This window comes from Saccopteryx leptura, chromosome 8, assembly GCF_036850995.1.
Source record: "Saccopteryx leptura isolate mSacLep1 chromosome 8, mSacLep1_pri_phased_curated, whole genome shotgun sequence".
In the NCBI taxonomy this organism is placed as follows: domain Eukaryota; kingdom Metazoa; phylum Chordata; class Mammalia; order Chiroptera; family Emballonuridae; genus Saccopteryx; species Saccopteryx leptura.
The window spans coordinates 51,104,233-51,121,066 of NC_089510.1; the positions used below are offsets into that span (position 1 = coordinate 51,104,233).

The 16,834-nt window shown below is 39.5% G+C and overlaps 1 protein-coding gene and 1 non-coding gene across 5 annotated transcripts in view; both read left to right on the plus strand.

Moving 5' to 3' along the window:
* The window catches only part of SLC15A2 (solute carrier family 15 member 2), a 58,118-nt gene that overhangs the window by 22,379 nt on the left and 18,905 nt on the right, over nt 1-16,834 (plus strand). For 2 of the 4 annotated variants that reach the window (XM_066347277.1, XM_066347280.1), the window contains 12 exons: nt 5,751-5,833; nt 6,546-6,632; nt 6,794-6,883; nt 6,987-7,031; nt 8,091-8,123; nt 8,836-8,924; nt 10,253-10,334; nt 10,905-11,039; nt 12,679-12,843; nt 12,997-13,043; nt 14,471-14,581; nt 15,896-15,992. In XM_066347277.1, the coding sequence (XP_066203374.1) occupies nt 5,751-5,833; nt 6,546-6,632; nt 6,794-6,883; nt 6,987-7,031; nt 8,091-8,123; nt 8,836-8,924; nt 10,253-10,334; nt 10,905-11,039; nt 12,679-12,843; nt 12,997-13,043; nt 14,471-14,581; nt 15,896-15,992 (1,064 nt within the window). The remainder of the gene's footprint in view (nt 1-5,750; nt 5,834-6,545; nt 6,633-6,793; nt 6,884-6,986; nt 7,032-8,090; nt 8,124-8,835; nt 8,925-10,252; nt 10,335-10,904; nt 11,040-12,678; nt 12,844-12,996; nt 13,044-14,470; nt 14,582-15,895; nt 15,993-16,834) is intronic. The other 2 variants (XM_066347279.1, XM_066347278.1) reach the window with 2 other exon arrangements.
* Nucleotides 14,632-14,707, plus strand: TRNAP-AGG (transfer RNA proline (anticodon AGG)). Its single transcript has one exon. It is a non-coding gene; the product is annotated as a tRNA-Pro (tRNA).

The window sequence follows — 16,834 nt, forward strand, 5'->3', positions numbered from 1 at the left end:
ATGGTAGCTGTAAGACAAGAAAGTGAGAGATCGTATAACAACCTTAAAAGAATTCAGATTACCTGGGGCATAAATGAGAAAAAATAAAGAAAAGAAATAGAAACCAAATAATGAAAGGCCTTTTAAGTAATTAAGTTATTAGAACTTTATCAGGAGGACAGTGGAAAGCTACAAAAATGTTTTGAACAAAGAAATGATTATTAAATTGTTATTTTTCAGTGGTATCTCTTACTATAATGTGGAGAAAGGGTCAGTTACAAGTGAGTGAAGAATACTATTTATCTTGATTACTAGGGTTTTGGCACTTCTTTAAATTTTGTGCTCAAGTTGAGTGGCTCACTCAGCTCACCTTATCCCATCCCTGGATTTGATTAGATATGTGAAGTGAGGGAGAAGGCAAGTCAAAGTTGAATTTAGAGTTGTGACTTGAGCAGGTGGGCAAATAGTGGGGGTCATTAACTGAAATAATGAGGGAGAACAGGTTTGGGGCAATACCAATGAATTCAGTTTTGAACATGTTACATTTTAGATATCTTGGAACATATAATCAGAGTTATCAAGCAGTTATTTGGAAATACAGGTTTAGAGCTCAGAATAAATGTTTAGGATATAGATAAATATCTGAAATGATAAGTATCAGGGTGATGATTAAGCCATGAACATAGTGGAAATAACTAAGAGATAATAAAAAGGTACAAAGAGGGCTAGGATAGAATCCTGAGGAACATCAGCATTTAAAAAATAAACCAAGAGGGAAAGCCCATAAATGAGACTAAGAAGGAATTGCCAAAGTGGTAGTAGTGCTATCTTGGATACCAAGAGGATTTCCAGAAGAAAGGAAATCATTCTATGATGAATGTCACTGAGTTAGAAATTGAAGTAAGGGTAAAATATATACATTAAATATTGCAAAAAAAGGTCACTGATTTGGTAATATCAGTATGGTATGTTGGTGGAGATTCAAGATTGGAAAAGATTGGGAAGTGAATAAGAAGTAAGAAAGGGAAAATGGTATTTATAGCTGAAAGGTGACATGGAGTCAAGAGAGGATATTAAGCACACTTGAGCCTGACCTGTGGTGGCGCAGTGGATAAAGCGTCGACCTGGAAATGCTGAGGTCGCCGGTTCAAAACCCTGGGCTTGCCTGGTCAAGGCACATACGGGAGTTGATGCTTCCAGCTCCTCCCCACTTCTCTGTCTCTCTCTCCTCTCTAAAAAAAATGAATAAATAAAATTTAAAATTCTTAAAAAAAAAAAAAAAAGCACACTTGAATGTTATTGGGAAGATTCCTTTAGAGAAAGAGGTTGAAGATGCAAGATGAAGACAGTATAGTCAGTATGAGAGCACACATGGCAAAATTAACTTTGTACAGGAGCATGTAACCTTCACATAACTGGAGGGAGGAGAAGATGGGTGTGAATACAGGAATTAATAGGTTTGATGGCAAGAAGTTGAGGGAGTTTCCATTTTCATGAAGAGGCAACATCATAACTAGAGGGATATGATGATAAGGAGGTTCTATAATAAATCTGACAAGTCTAGAGTTACGTGATCATAAATTCGTAAGTATCCAGATCATGGTACCATGCTCCAGTCATATAATTGTTTTAGTAAAAGGTTGAACTTTGCCTTCCACCTGTGCCTTCTTTTTTGTGCATCTAGGTTTATACACCTTTGAAATGCCTCATTTCCAGACCCTTTAAAGGTGTAAGCACCTTCAAGGAAGCACATAATCTTGTTAACTATCCTGTCCCCTCCTTGCTTTCTCCCACCTTTATGTATGCTTCCTTACATCCCCTCCTTCATTCCAAATGTATAAAAGAAACTGCATAACTGTCATTCTCCAGATCATTTGAAATCTTGCTTCTTGGCATTGTTGTCAGTTTGACTCAAATAAATGTGTATAATTCTCTACAATTTTGGACATTTCTTACGCTGACAGGGAGAAGATAGTAAAGAAACTCAAGGACCTTACTCATCTTCTTTAGAAGTAGCCTTGAAATTTAAATGTGACCTTTTTTGAGTTGATTACCTGGCCTTTCTGTTATTACTCCAGTGTCACTTATGAGATCAGAATTCCTGATATTTCCAGCCTCTTTCTAGGATAAATTTTAGTTTCAGGAGCAGTTTATTTCCTATTCAAAATATTTCTTTTGTTTATATACCTCTTTATTAGCCCTCTTGTCTTCCAGGATTTACATTCTTTTTTTTTTTTTTTTTTTTTTTTTAAATAAATTTTTATTAATGGTAATGGGATGACATTAATAAATCAGGGTACATATATTCAAAGAAAACATGTCTAGGTTATTTTGTCATTAAATTATGTTGCATACCCCTCGCCCAAAGTCAGATTGTCCTTCGCCACCCTCTATCTAGTTCTCTGTGCCCCTCCCCCTCCCCCTAACTCTCCCCCTGTCCTCCCTCCCCCCACCCCTGGTAACCACCACACTCTTGTCCATGTCTCTTAGTCTCATTTTTATGTTCCACCAATGTATGGAATCATGTAGTTCTTGTTTTTTTCTGATTTACTTATTTCACTCCTTATAATGTTATCAAGATCCCACCATTTTGCTGTAAATGATCTGATGTCATAGTTTCTTATGGCTGAGTAGTATTCCATAGTGTATATGTGCCACATCTTCTTTATCCAGTCTTCTATTGAAGGGCTTTTTGGTTGTTTCCATGTCTTGGCCACTGTGAACAGTGCTGCAATGAACATGGGGCTACATGTGTCTTCATGTATCAATGTTTCTGAGTTTTGGGGGTATATACCCAGTAGAGGGATTGCTGGGTCATAAGGTAGTTCTATTTGCAGTTTTTTGAGGAACCACCATACTTTCCTCCATAATGGTTGTACTACCTTACAGTCCCACCAACAGTGAATGAGGGTTCCTTTTTCTCCACAGCCTCTCCAACATTTGCTATTACCCGTCTTGTTGATCATAGCTAATCTAACAGGTGTGAGGTGGTATCTCATTGTAGTTTTGATTTGCATTTCCCTAATAACTAATGAAGCTGAGCATTTTTTCATATATCTGTTGGCCATTTGTATCTCTTCCTGGGAGAAGTGTCTATTCATGTCTTCTTCCCATTTTTTTATTGGATTGTTTATTTGTTTGTTGTTGAGTTTTATGAGTTCTTTGTAAATTTTGGAAATTAGGCCCTTATCTGAGCTGTTGTTTGAAAATATCATTTCCCATTTAGTTGGCTGTCTGTTTATTTTTATATCAGTTTCTCTTGCTGAGCAAAAACTTTTTATTCTGATGTAGTCCCATTCATTTATCTTTGCCTTCACTTCTCTTGCCATTGGAGTCAAGTTCATAAAATGTTCTTTAAAACCTAGGTCCATGAGTTTAGTACCTATGTCTTCTTCTATGTACTTTATTGTTTCAGGTCTTATATTTAGGTCTTTGATCCATTTTGAATTAATTTTAGTACACGGGGACAGGCTGTAGTCGAGTTTCATTCTTTTGCATGTGGCTTTCCAGTTTTCCCAACACCATTTGTTGAAGAGGCTTTCTTTTCTCCATTGTGTGTTGTTGGCCCCTTTATCAAAGATTATTTGACCATATATATGTGGTTTTATTTCTGGGCTTTCTATTCTGTTCCATTGGTCTGAGTGTCTATTTTTCTGCCAATACCATGCTGTTTTGATTATTGTGGCCCTATAATATAGTTTAAAGTCAGGTATTGTAATGCCCCCAGCTTCATTCTTTTTCCTTAGGATTGTTTTGGCTATTCGGGGTTTTTTATAGTTCCATATAAATCTGATGATTTTTTGTTCCATTTCTTTAAAAAATCTCATAGGAATTTTGATGGGAATTGCATTAAATTTGTATATTGCTTTGGGTAATATGGCCATTTTGATTATATTTATTCTTCCTACAGGATTTACATTCTTTTCCTGAACTATTTCTTATATCAACAGTAAGAAGGTGGTCCTGGCTGGTTGGCTCAGTGCTAGAGCATTGCCTGGCATGTGTGACTCCTGGGTTTGATTCCTGGTCAGGGTATACAGGAGAAGTGCCCATCTTCTTTCCACCCCTTGCCTTCTCCCTTCTCTCTCTCTCTCTCTCTCTCCACCTCCTGCAGCCATGGCTCAGTTGGAGCAAGTTGGCCCCAGGCACTGAGGATGGCCTCACCTCAGGTGCTAAAATAGCTTGGTTGCCAAGCAATGGAGCAACACCCCAGATGGGCAGAGCATCGCCAGTGGGGGGCTTGCCTGGTGGATCCTGGTCCAGGCGCATGCTGGAGTCTGTCTGCCTGCCTCTCTGCTTCTCACTTAAGAAAAAAAAAAAAACAGCAAGAAGGCTGTTATAGGTAAAGAGTGGTATTTGGAGAAGCACTGAGGAAACTGAGAATGAATAAAGAAAAAATGGTAGAGTAAAATCTGACTGAGGGGAATGGAGAAATGAAAAAGTTAAGGCCACTAAAGTAAGGTTATTCAGGCATTCTCATTTGTAAGAATATTGGAAAATGCTACTAAGAAAGGTATCATTGGTAAATGATCTGCTAGAGGGATGTCTTGCTGGAGCTGGAAAATCCCTTAAGGAGGAAATTACCTCTAGCAGGACACAAGATGGAGCCTTCCCATTGACTTTAGCTAAATTTAAGAAACTTGAAGAAAAAAAAAAAACAACCACAGCACTCTGTAATTATAAAACTATTATCCATTCATTGTTGATTATTTGGAAAATAAAATAAAATTTCCCTATACTTAGCTGTGGCAATGTGATTAAAGAATAAAGATGTGAGTTAAGGGAAAGAGAGTAAGCTTAAGAACAGAAATGGTACAGAATTTTTTGTAGGAATGATGAATAGTGGTTAGAGCACAGGATACATAAGGGCAAGTAATGAAACATAAAGTGGGAAACAGTAGGTTGAGGTGAGCTCCCTTGTAGACAGAGGCCACATCTTTTTTGTCTTTACCCCTAATAGTAGTTAGCATACTGAGTAGTGCAAGAATGAGTGAATGAATGAGATGCTTTCTGATGGCTAAGAGCATAGATTTTTGAATCAGGCCTCAGGTCTAAAGTGCAGTTTCTGGCAATTTCCAGCTTTATAACCTTGTACAAGTTGCTTAGTTTCATTAATCTTCAATGTCTTCTTGTGTAAAAATGAATAGGGTAGTACATATTTTGTCAGGTTAAAATCAGTTCAAGTATGTAAAATGCTTAGCACTTTAGATATAATAATAAGCCTTCAATATATAGTAATAATAATAACCATGAGAACAATAATGAATTTGGGATGGTCTTTCATGCCAAGGGTTTAGACTTATTAGGTAGGTCCTGAAAAGAAGGTTTTAATTTGGTATTAGATAAGAGAAAGAAGAGATTAGGGATTGAGAAACTAGGAATTGGCCATTTTAATAACCCCGGGGAGAAAGTGTGAGGTCCTAAATAAGAGTTGTAGCGATGGTTGTGGGAAAGAGGGGGCAGACTGGAGAAAGAGGATCGAGGAGAGTTGGTAATACATCAGATGTAGAGATAGAGAAAGAAGAGTGAGAACGCAAAGATGACTCCTATTTCTATGATTACAGGAAAGTCTCAACAGATATCTCGTAACGATTGACCATTTTATTCTTTTTTTGGCTCCCACAATTTTTCTAACTCCAAAGTCAGGAAGTGTTAAGTGAGTTTCCTCCTTTTATGAGATGATCTTCCTACACTTCAGTAGTGTCCTTAGCACTGGCATACTGAATATGCTAAATGAGAAGCTAAGAACCTTGTTTGTGTATCAACTGCAGTTGTGTTTGCAATGGGAAGCAAAATGTACAATAAAGCACCTCCAGAAGGAAACATAGTGACCCAAGTTTTCAAATGTATCTGGGTAAGTCCATGAATTGTTTACATGCCTTTTTCAATCAAAGGGAAAGAGATGCTATTGCTGAGCATATAAGCCTTCAAACATGGGTATATGTTTTTCTCAATGATCTCTATTCTATATCTGTGCCTTTTGGCAAACTGAGATTAATCAGTCTTCCTCTGTGTCCCTACTTAACTAGTAAGTAAAAAAGATTTTATTTATTTTTTTAAATTGGAAAAAATCTTCTGAAATGTAATGAAATATATTGTCAACAAGACATAAGGATAGCTTCACTAGTGGTGGCACAGTGGATAGAGCATCGGCCTGGAATGCTGAGGTCCCAGGTTCAAAACCCAGAGGTTGTCAGCTTGAGCACAGGCTCATCCAGCATGAGCGCAGGCTCACCAGCGTGAGCGCAGGGTTGCCGGTTTGAGGATGGGATTGTAGACATGACGCCATGGTCACTGGCTTGGGCTCAAGGTCACTGGCTTGAGCAAGAGGTCATTGGCTCTGCTGGAGTCCCCCCTTCAAGGCACATATGAGAAGTAATCAATGAATGACTAAAGACAGAGATAAATAAAATTATATCTAAAATATCCTGAAATTCAATGTCTGATAAATCAAAGGGTTGGAATACGTCACTTGAAGTATGTGTATTTGAGGGTTGGGATGATGAATTGGAAGACAGGGGTGGGTTTCTTTTTGCCCTTTGTCTGATGTCTATGCTCTGCCCTAGTTCGCTATTTCTAACCGTTTCAAGAACCGTTCTGGGGACATTCCAAAGCGACATCACTGGTTGGACTGGGCAGCTGAGAAATACCCAGTAAGTTGGAACTTCAGAAATATCTTATGCCTCTGTTACATCTTCCTTAATGTCCAAACTGATTTCCTCTGGCTGCATCAAACTCTTCGGGAATACCTCTGCTCCAGGCAAGAAAGCCACGTCTAACAATTTAGCCCATTCCTCCTTTGTCTTTCTTGCAGCAGCAGCTGATTCTGGATGTGAAGGCACTGACCAGGGTACTATTCCTTTATATTCCATTGCCCATGTTCTGGGCTCTTCTAGAACAGCCGGTAAGAATAGTTTTTTGTTTGTTTTTCTGAAAGCCACCCCTTCTTCCAGCCATTTCCCTCTTACGGAATAGGAATTTCTCACAATGGCATCTGTCCACCCTAGGGCTCACGATGGACCTTGCAAGCCACCAGGATGAACAGAAATTTGGTGAGTTGAAGAGATTTTTCCAGAGAAGTCTGTTACTTTCTTTATAATCCATATTCAGGAAAAATTAATTCCTTTGTGCCTGAGAACTGACTTAAGGTCATAAGACAGGTGCCTTTAGCATGAAAGTACTGAGTAGACAAAGTAAAGAAATGTATTCTAGAAGTAAAAACCACAATCTTATCTTTAGGAATCAGGAATATAAGGATAGGAAAGATGTATACAAGGAAGTATTGAGAGGATAGCAAATGAAGCGATACAGACCTGGGGTGGTGATTGTTTTCTGCCATCTAAGCCTGCCCCGCACAGCAGAGACGGGTCTAATGGTGCCAGGATACAACTGGCCTATCTCTCAGTCAAGGATCACAGCAGAGGGCCTGGACATGGGATATTCTGTACATGGATATGGAAAGAATGGGCAAGTTGTAAGCTTTATTTTCTCTTTTTCCAACCTCCATTCTTTGGCAAACTCACTAAAGTTCCATCTCTGCTCTTAATTATTCCACTTCCTAGGTTATTGTATTTTTTTTCTAACATCTCAGTTGTGAAGAGATAGAGCGGAATGATGCCAGGGTCTTATTAGCCAGTCTCTTTGCAGCCTGCCAAGTATAGTTTTACCTTTCTCTTTCCTCTGGTTGTCCAGGATTTACCAGGATTGCCCGCTTGTTTGTTGACCTCCTAGAGAACAACTTTGGAAACACTGCAAGCACAGTGGGAATCTTTACCCTAACCATGATAGCTTGTCTTTCATATTATTACCACCTACAACTCCGGTTACTGAGATGAATAAAAACATACTGACTCTATCCTCTCTGAAGTTAAGGAAAGCATAGTTCATAGAAAAGAATATTCTGCCTTAGGGCATCTGCCTTCAGCAACATAGCCTGAGGCCATTCCCACTCTGTTCCCCTACATACTCTCACCAGTGTGACAGTGGCTCTGAACCAAAGACCTGATGGATTTTAACTTATGTTTATTGCCTGATAATTACCAAGATGGTTGATTTAGGCTTTTCTTGTCTTTTTTGGCCACCTCTAAATTAAATTTATTATAATGTTGCAGGGTTTTATTGTGCTTCAGCCTGACCAGATGCAGGTAGGACACTTCTTTATAGTTATGGGACTTCCTTCTTTCCTCATCTATACCTTTACCTGTAGTATTAGAATTTCCAACCATAATTTGGTGCTATTTTTTCTTATATGCCGAAGAGTGCTAAACATAGGAATGAAAATATTCTCCTTGAGCCCCACACTTCCTTTTCACATCTTCTGTTAAGCAACTAGTTCCTGCCCAATTCCAGGAAGGGTGAGTTTTGAGCTTACAAGCAAAGTATAAGCATTGGAATTTTTTTTCATGGCAAGGTGGTATAATGGAAATATTGTCAAAGGAAGTTGAAGGCTTTGTTTGTATGAGCAACAAAGTCAGAATCTCTGTTCATTGGTGACTCCCAGTTCTTTTTTTAACTTCCTGCTCAATGATCCCAATGATCCTTCTCTTCTTCCCTTCTTCGTTTCTGTGGCCATGACATTTTCCTTTGGTCTGTGGAAATGGAGATAAGTGAAAATGTAAACTCCCAACTGATGCACAGAAAACAGGTTCAGAGTGAAACTGGTTCCTTGGTATATCTGGAAACCAAGGTGCAATTCAAGGGAAACAGTCTTGGGTGTAAAGGGACTAGGAGGTGTGGAATCATTTTGTACTCAGTATGATGAAAGTGTGGACGTGAGAGAGAATATGTAAAAGCACAGGCTCACACTTATGTTAGGAGCACACTTATAACTTTATTTTTTTTATCATGGTATTACAGGTTCTAAATCCTCTTCTGGTTCTTATCTTCATCCCATTGTTTGACCTTGTCGTGTATCCTCTCGTCTCCAAGTGCGGAATTAACTTCTCGTAAGTGCTCATTATGCCTGTGTGCTCCAGACTGACTCAGTTTGCCCAGTTTGATACAATTCAGTGTATTTTCCTACTTAGTGGTGATTTGTTTTGGTTTCTCATTTTTATGCCTCTGTTTACCCATGTTAGACTAAATGTCATTAGTACCAGAGAATGGGAATTAGAATGAATTAATTCTTATTGTAGAGAGTTTAAGCCATTACTGCAGACTAAACTGTGAAGTGTTGAAGGGGTAGATTAGTTTCATAGAAAGTAAAGAGTATGTGAGAGTGGGTTTCTAAACCAACTTCTTGCTTTTTTCTTGAATGTTGCCTCCTCAAAGAAGTCTCAAGCCTTCCACGACAACAAATCTCTTTAAATCTCCTATTGTTCCTCTGAACCAGTAAGGGGCCTGGTAAAAGTGGGGATAGAATTGTCCGTATTTACTGCTTTTTCCCCATAGAAGTGTTATTCTTTGTAATTTTTGACAAAGGACAGTTTCAAGCCTCTTCTAATTTCTGATTTAATAGCAATGTACTTTTAATGACCCCTTTACCATATTCAAATGACCTTTTGTCATTTACTGCTTCATTGAGCAAATATTAGTGGGTTCAGCACCAAGTGCCATGCAGATGTAAAAGCATAAATCTTTCCTTCAAGGAGTTTACTGTTTACCAAGGGAGTGGACCATGCACATGAATTATTATCACACCAAGTGAAATATGTTAAATGCCCTAATCAGGGAGCCGAGTACCAGGGAAGTGTAGAGGAGTCTGCTGGCAGGGTCAAGAAAAACTTCTGAAGAAGAGAAAAGTGAGGTAATAGTGTATAGTACCTGCATTTTGTAAATGCCTCTTGGCATTTGGTAAATGTACAATTAATCTGGCTGCATTACTATTATTCTTGTTATTATGACATGATGGATAGAAAAATGATCATAAACAAAGGTAGATGTGGGAAATATGATACATTACAAAGAACCAAGAAAGGGAGAAAAAAGGATGTGTGAAGGGATGTTCTAGGAAATCTTTGAGAAGAAATTGGAGTCAAATCAGGAGAGGTCTTTAGATGGTAGGCCTAGGAGGACTGGATTTTATCCTTTAAAGTCTAAAGCAGGGGTCTCCAAACGTTTTACACAGAGGGCCAGTTCACTGTCCCTCAGACCGTTGGAAGGCCGCCACATACAGTGCTCCTCTCACTGACCACCAATGAAAGACGTGGCCCTTCCGGAAGTGCGGTGGGGGGCCGAATAAATGGCCTCAGGGGCTGCATGTGGCCTGCAGGCCGTAGTTTGGGGATGCCTGGTCTAAAGTTTAGATATAATTGTTTTCCCTTCTCCTTTGCAGATCGCTTAGGAAAATGGCCGTTGGTATGATCCTAGCATGCCTGGCATTTGCAGTGGTGGCAGTTGTAGAGATAAAAATTAATGTAAGTCTAATAGATCTTACGCTTCACGAGTGCAGGACTTTATCTATCTTTTTCACTCTTCTGATTCCCTGAGACCTAGCACAGTACCTGTTTTAAAGAAAGAACTGTACATAATAAATATTTGTGATAAATGAGTAGATACAGCAGTAGAGCAGCAATGCAAAATGAGGCTCATCTCCCATCTGAATAATTCAGAATATATTGTCAAGGAATTTCCAAACACTAATATCCAAGGTATCGAGCCATCTCTTTGGAAACTCAAGCTTATATAATAACAGATATTCATAAATATACTTTTTGAGTAGCCACTATTGGGGAAAGATGAATGAGGCCACAGCTGAGTCTAAAAGCATGAAGTTTGTTACCTGCTTTCTGTGCTTGCTGCATTGAGCTGATGTTTCCCCCTACAAATGCCTTCAGAGTTTTCCAAGCCAAATGCTCTTCAGAGGGAGAAAACTATGTCATCCTGACAAACGGACTAGGCTGTAAGAGATAGAACTGAGATATGTGTTCTCTTTGTATCCAAAGGGGTTTTTGTTGGTGATTCTGACATGCGTTCTCTGTCCTAAGGAAATGGCCCCACCACAGCCAGGTCCCCAGCAGATTTTCCTACAAGTCTTGAATCTGGCAGATGATGAGGTAGAGGTGACAGTGCTGGGAGATGAAAACAATTCTCTGTTGACAGAGTCCATCAAATCCTTTCAGGTAAGATATGGATTAGAAACACGTTCTGGTTATGCACCAAAGCAGCAGCATGACATAGTGGGTAAGGGTATGCATTTAATAATCGAACTGACCCGGTTCAATTTCTGGTTCTGCCACTCAATAGCTATAAAACCCTGAACAAGTTGTTTTATTTCTAAACATCTCTAAGTTTCATCATCTGTAAAATGGCAATAATTTTTAAGTCAGAAGCTTTTGTAAGGATAAATATTATACGCAAAGTGCTTAGTACAGTGTCTAGGACACTGTAAGGTCTCAATAGGTTGACTATGTATCATTATTTTAAACTACCTCCTGATCACACATCTTCTGGAAAAGTTTGGCTTGCATAGTATTTCTGTACATATTCTGAAATATTTGAAAGTATTACTTAATAAAAGTATTATACACTTATTATTGAAAATTGAGTGCCTGACTGGGCGGTGGCGCAGTGGATGGAGCATGGGACTGGGATACAGAGGGCCCAGGTTCGAGACCCCAAGGTCGCTGGCTTGAGCACGGGCTCGTCTAGTTTGAGCGGGGCTCACCAGCTTGGACCCAGGGTTGCTGGCTCGAGCGGGGGGTTGCTCGGTCTGCTGAAGGCCCATGGTCAGGGCACATGTGAGAGGGCAATCGATGGGCAGCTGAGGTGTCACAACGAAAAACTAGTGATTGCTGCTTCTTATCTCTCTTCATTCCTGTCTGTCTGTTCCTGTCTGTCCCTCTCTCTGGCTCTTTCTCTGTCTCTGTAAAAAAAAAAAAAAATATATATATATATATATATATATGGAAAGAAAGAAAATTGAGGAGCATGTAGAAAGATACAAAAACCACCTATAACTTCATTGCCTACAGATAATCACAGTGAGCATTTTCATATAGATGAATAAACAATCTAATTTTTAAAGTGCTCAAAGTCTATCTTATTGACCTTGGTTTTTTTCTTAACATTAATTGAATCATAAGCATTTTCTCATATCCTTAGATAATCTTTGAGAACATGATTTAAACAGACACATAATGTTCCTATGGATACAGCATAGTTTATTTAAAGATTTCTTTATAGGTATTAAGTTCTTTTATTATTATATATAAACCTATAGTATTTGTACTCATAAATATTTATGCATGCCTCTAATTACTCCTATGGTATATTCCTAAAAACGAGTTTACTAGTTTAAAGAATAATGTTAAAAGTGTCTGATTGAGGCCCTGGCCAGATGGCTCACTGGATAGAGTGTCAGCCCAGCGTGCGGATGTACTGGGTTTGATCCCAGGTCAGGGCACACATGAGAAATGACCATCTGTTTCTCTTCCCCTCCCTCTCCCTCTTCTCTCACTCTTCTCCTCTCGCAGTCAGTGGCTCGATTGGTTTGAACATTGGCCCTGGGCACTGAGGATAGTTCAGGTGGTCTGAGCATTGGCTCCAGGTGCTGTGGATAGCTTTGTTGAGTCAGGTATCAGCCCCAGATAGGAGTTGCCAGGTGGATTCCAGTCAGGGCACATGTGGGAATCTGTCTATCTCTCCTCTTCTTACTTAAAAAAACAAGTATCTGATTCAGTCATCTGCTCTGGGATGCTATGAAATTATGTTGTCCAACATGGGGCAGAGGGTGAGTGTGATATGTTTTCCATTTTACAGAAAATGCCACACCATTCCAAACTCCTCCTGAAGACAAAAAGCCAGGATTTCCACTTCCACCTGAAATATCACAATTTCTCTGTTTACACTCAGCATTATGTGGAGGAGAAGAAATACTACAATCTGGTCATTCGAGAATATGGGAAAAGTATTTCCAGCATGATGGTAAGTTGAGGAAGCCGAGGTTCCAAACTGTGATCTTAGAGTATGATGACTGGCTTATCAATATCTTACCAAGTATATGCCTAATGATAAAAATTTTTGATTACTGGTTTCCTCTTATCAGCTGTAACTGATTTTTACTTTTCTCTATTTAAGGTGAAGGATGCAGGAAACATAACCACCAATGGGATGACAGCTGTGAGGTTTGGATGCGAAGGAGATGCCAGGCCACTTTGTTCTCTTTAATCCTGGGTCTCTTCTGATCTGTGGGACTTCAGATGATTAGGCCTAACATTCTACTTGTCTTGTACAGGGATTCTCTCTCTTAATATGTTAGGGGCATGGGTGTAAGAAGGCATTTTCCAGGACACAGAGAAGATAGACTTGCTTTCCCAAGTGGTATTCAAAGATGACCCTGTATCTGTATGTCCCCTGTGCTCTGATGAATATATGCCTCTACTGGATTTTATCCACTTACCTTGTTCTCAGGAAAATAACTCAGTACTTTCCTCTTTTTGATGACCAGAGAGAAATTTAGAAGTGGGCAAATAATCCTTCATTGTTGGTAGTTGGATATCTCTTGTTTCTAACTCTTGTTTTTAAAGTAAAGTATGGTTTTTATTATAAACTTAATAGAGTCATCATGGTGTAATAAAGGTAACATTTGGAGTCAAAAGCTTGGGTTTGAATTCAGATAAGACTGGAGGTCTTATCAGACAGCCTGGGACAGTTACACTGATAGAGCACCAAAGAAGTCACTTGTTTTCTGTGGGAAGAATCTGATATGAAATAGACAGTTGCACATGTCTATGGCCATCAAGATTAGGTTGTTGCTATTAAGAATTGACAGGATTCCCTGGGTCAGAGAGCCTAGGAGCCTCCAGAATAGGTGAAAGGGGAAATTCCTAAATCAGTGCAGGATTATCTACAGTCCAGGAATCAACATTAATAATTCTAGAGGGAACTCCCTTCTTATTTCATAGGCCAGGAACAAAAGCCAAAGCTATAGAAATCAAAATGTACCAAAAGCCTATACTAGGGGGACAATTTAGGGACTTGGGTTCAGAAGACTAGAAGGATCATTCTAGATCAGTCCAGGAATGCCTGCAGACTCCAAAACATTGAGAACTCAACCTATTATGGGCTGGGCATCTGAGTTTGTGTGTCAAATCAGACTTCCTTTATAAAAATATAAAGTATTAGTTTTATATGAATACTGGGATATGTACATAATCATTTTTCTTAATGGAGCATCAGTTGGTGAATCCCACCATTATAAGAGGGAAAGAAATTGGTTGCACCTATGCTGGATTAGTGAGCAAACTCAGATTGCCATGGGTGATCATAATAGTGTCCATCCCAGCTAGAGATCAGGCGAGGGTACAACGATAGAAAGCTAATACCTCAGAGAGGAAAAAGTTGGGGACAACTAAGACTGCTGATTTCTTTTTACATTTGATTTGACTCATTCATTCAGTTAACAATTTATATGTATGTACCTTTAAGTACCGGGCACTGTTCTAGGCACTAGGATATAGTGGTAAATAAAACAGAAAAGGCCCCTACCCTTTTATCATGTGTCCTTGTTTGGGAAAGTTTGTCTGATCTGTAATAATGTCTCTACCCTTAGGTTTGTTAACACTTTGCATAAAGAGGTCAACATCAGCCTGGGTACAGATATCTCCCTCAATGTTGGTGAAGACTATGGAGAGTCTGCTTACAGAACTGTGCAAATAGGAGAGTAAGAACATTCATTATCCTTTGGGCATTTTACTTTATCAACAATTTTTGGCCCTGGCCAGTTGGTTCAGTGGTAGAGCATTGGCCCAGGGTGCGGAAGTCCCAGGTTCGATTCCTGGTCAGGGCACACAGGAGAAGCACACATCTGCTTCTTCACCCTTTCCGTTCTCCTTTTTCTCTCTCTCTCTCTTCCCCTCCCGCAGCCAAGGCTCCATTGGAGCAAAGTTGGCCTGGGCGCTGAGGATGGCTCCATGGCCTCCACCTCAGGCACTAGAATGACTCCAGTTGCAAGGGAGAAATGCCCCAGATGGGCAGAGCATAGCCTCCTAGTGGGCTTGCCCGGTGGATCCTGGTTGGGCACATGTGGGAGTCTGTCTCTCTGCCTCCCCACTTCTCAGTTCAGAAAAAATAAAATAAAATAAAATAAAAAATAAAATAAAATGCTTTCTCTGCATATAGTTGGGGATATATCAAGATATGAGTATACTCTGACTCCAGCTCTTTTTTAACCCCTTCCTCCTTCCCTCAGTGTCACCTTTATCCATACAGATATTGCCGTACGAGCTGTGAAGGTCGTACTGTGTAGTTAATAAGGCCCAATTCTGGGAGGCTTGCAAAGTTTATTATGGGCTCCTATCCTTTGGTACTGCCTATTGGCAAATCATTACTTCAAGTTTATCCTTTGAGGTTTACTGTTTTATGCTGAGAAAAATTCATAAAACTTAGATGAGAAGACTTAGGACCTAAGGTTCACAAAAGAAGATGATTTGTGCCTTCTTTATTCAGGTTTAAATTTAAACAAAAAATACTTGACAATGAAGGGTTCAGATCAGGGGCAGGAAAACCTGGCATGAAATAATTTACTTCTTGAGACTATTCTCCCTCTCTCTTTTTTTTTTAGAGACAGTAAGGGTGGAGGGGAGAAGGGAGATGAGAAGCATCAACTCATGGTTGCTTAACTTTAGTTGTTTATTGATTGCTTCTTATACATGCCTTGACCTGGGACTCCAGCTGAGTGAGTGACCCCTTGCTCAAGCCAGTGACCTTGGGATCATTATCCCGCACTCGAGTTGGTGAATCTGCACTCAAGCTGGCAAGTCCACATTCAAGCTGATGAGCCCAATCTAGCCAGTGACCTTGAGGTTTCAAACTGGGGCCCTCAGCGTCCTGGGGTGATCCTCTACCAGTCATTGAGACTCCTCTCCTTAAGAGAAATGGTGGCTTCGCTGCTCAACTCACTATCAATAAAGAGATGAGATTAATGGGAGTGCTTTTCTAAGCTATGAGTTTATTCTAACCTAAACTCCTGTTGCAGATACCCTGCAGTGCACTGTAAAACAGAAGATGATGCCTTTTCACTGAATTTGGGTCTACTAGACTTTGGTGCAGCTTATCTGTTTGTTATTACTAATGTAAGTAGCTCAGGGCCACCCCTGCACTTTCCTTCCATTAATCTGTATCTATATCTGTGTCTATCCTGGAATCCAAAGAAGACTTTGTAGCAAGATAGGATCACATATGTATTTCTAGTTTAAGACAATAGATTCTAGTGACCTTAAAAAGCCTATTGAGGTCTCTACATTCAAAGAGTAACATTGGCAGCAAGCACAGGGTCTAGGGCAGGGGTAGTCAACCTTTTTATACCCACTGCCCACTTTTGTATCTCTGTTAGTAGTAAAATTTTCTAACCGCCCACCGGTTCCACAGTAATGGTGATTTATAAAGTAGGAAAGTAACTTTACTTTATAAAATTTATAAAGCAGAGTTACAGCAAGTTAAAGCATATAATAATAATTACTTACCAAGTACTTTATGTTGGATTTTCACTAAGTTTGGCAGAATAAATCTTTATAAAACAACTTACTATAGTTAAATCTATCTTTTTATTTTTACTTTGGTTGCTCTGCTACCGCCCACCATGAAAGCTGGAACGCCCAATAGTGGGTGGTAGTGACCAGGTTGACTACCACTGGTCTAGGGGAATAGAAGACATAATCTACCTTGAGTCATTGCTATGATGTGCCTTCTTTTAGTCTCATTATGGCCCTAAGATAACAATTATTTATGTCTTTTTGTTTGACTCACAGGTCTCCTAGCTCCCTAAAAATTGATCTATTGGCATATCACAATCTGAAATACCAAGACTGGTAGCAAAATGTCAGTCTCTACACAAAGTTTGAGGGATTAGCTAACTGTGGTCCATCAAAAGCAATTATCTCAGCAATTGGGCAGGGTACCTCTGAATTTAATTTTG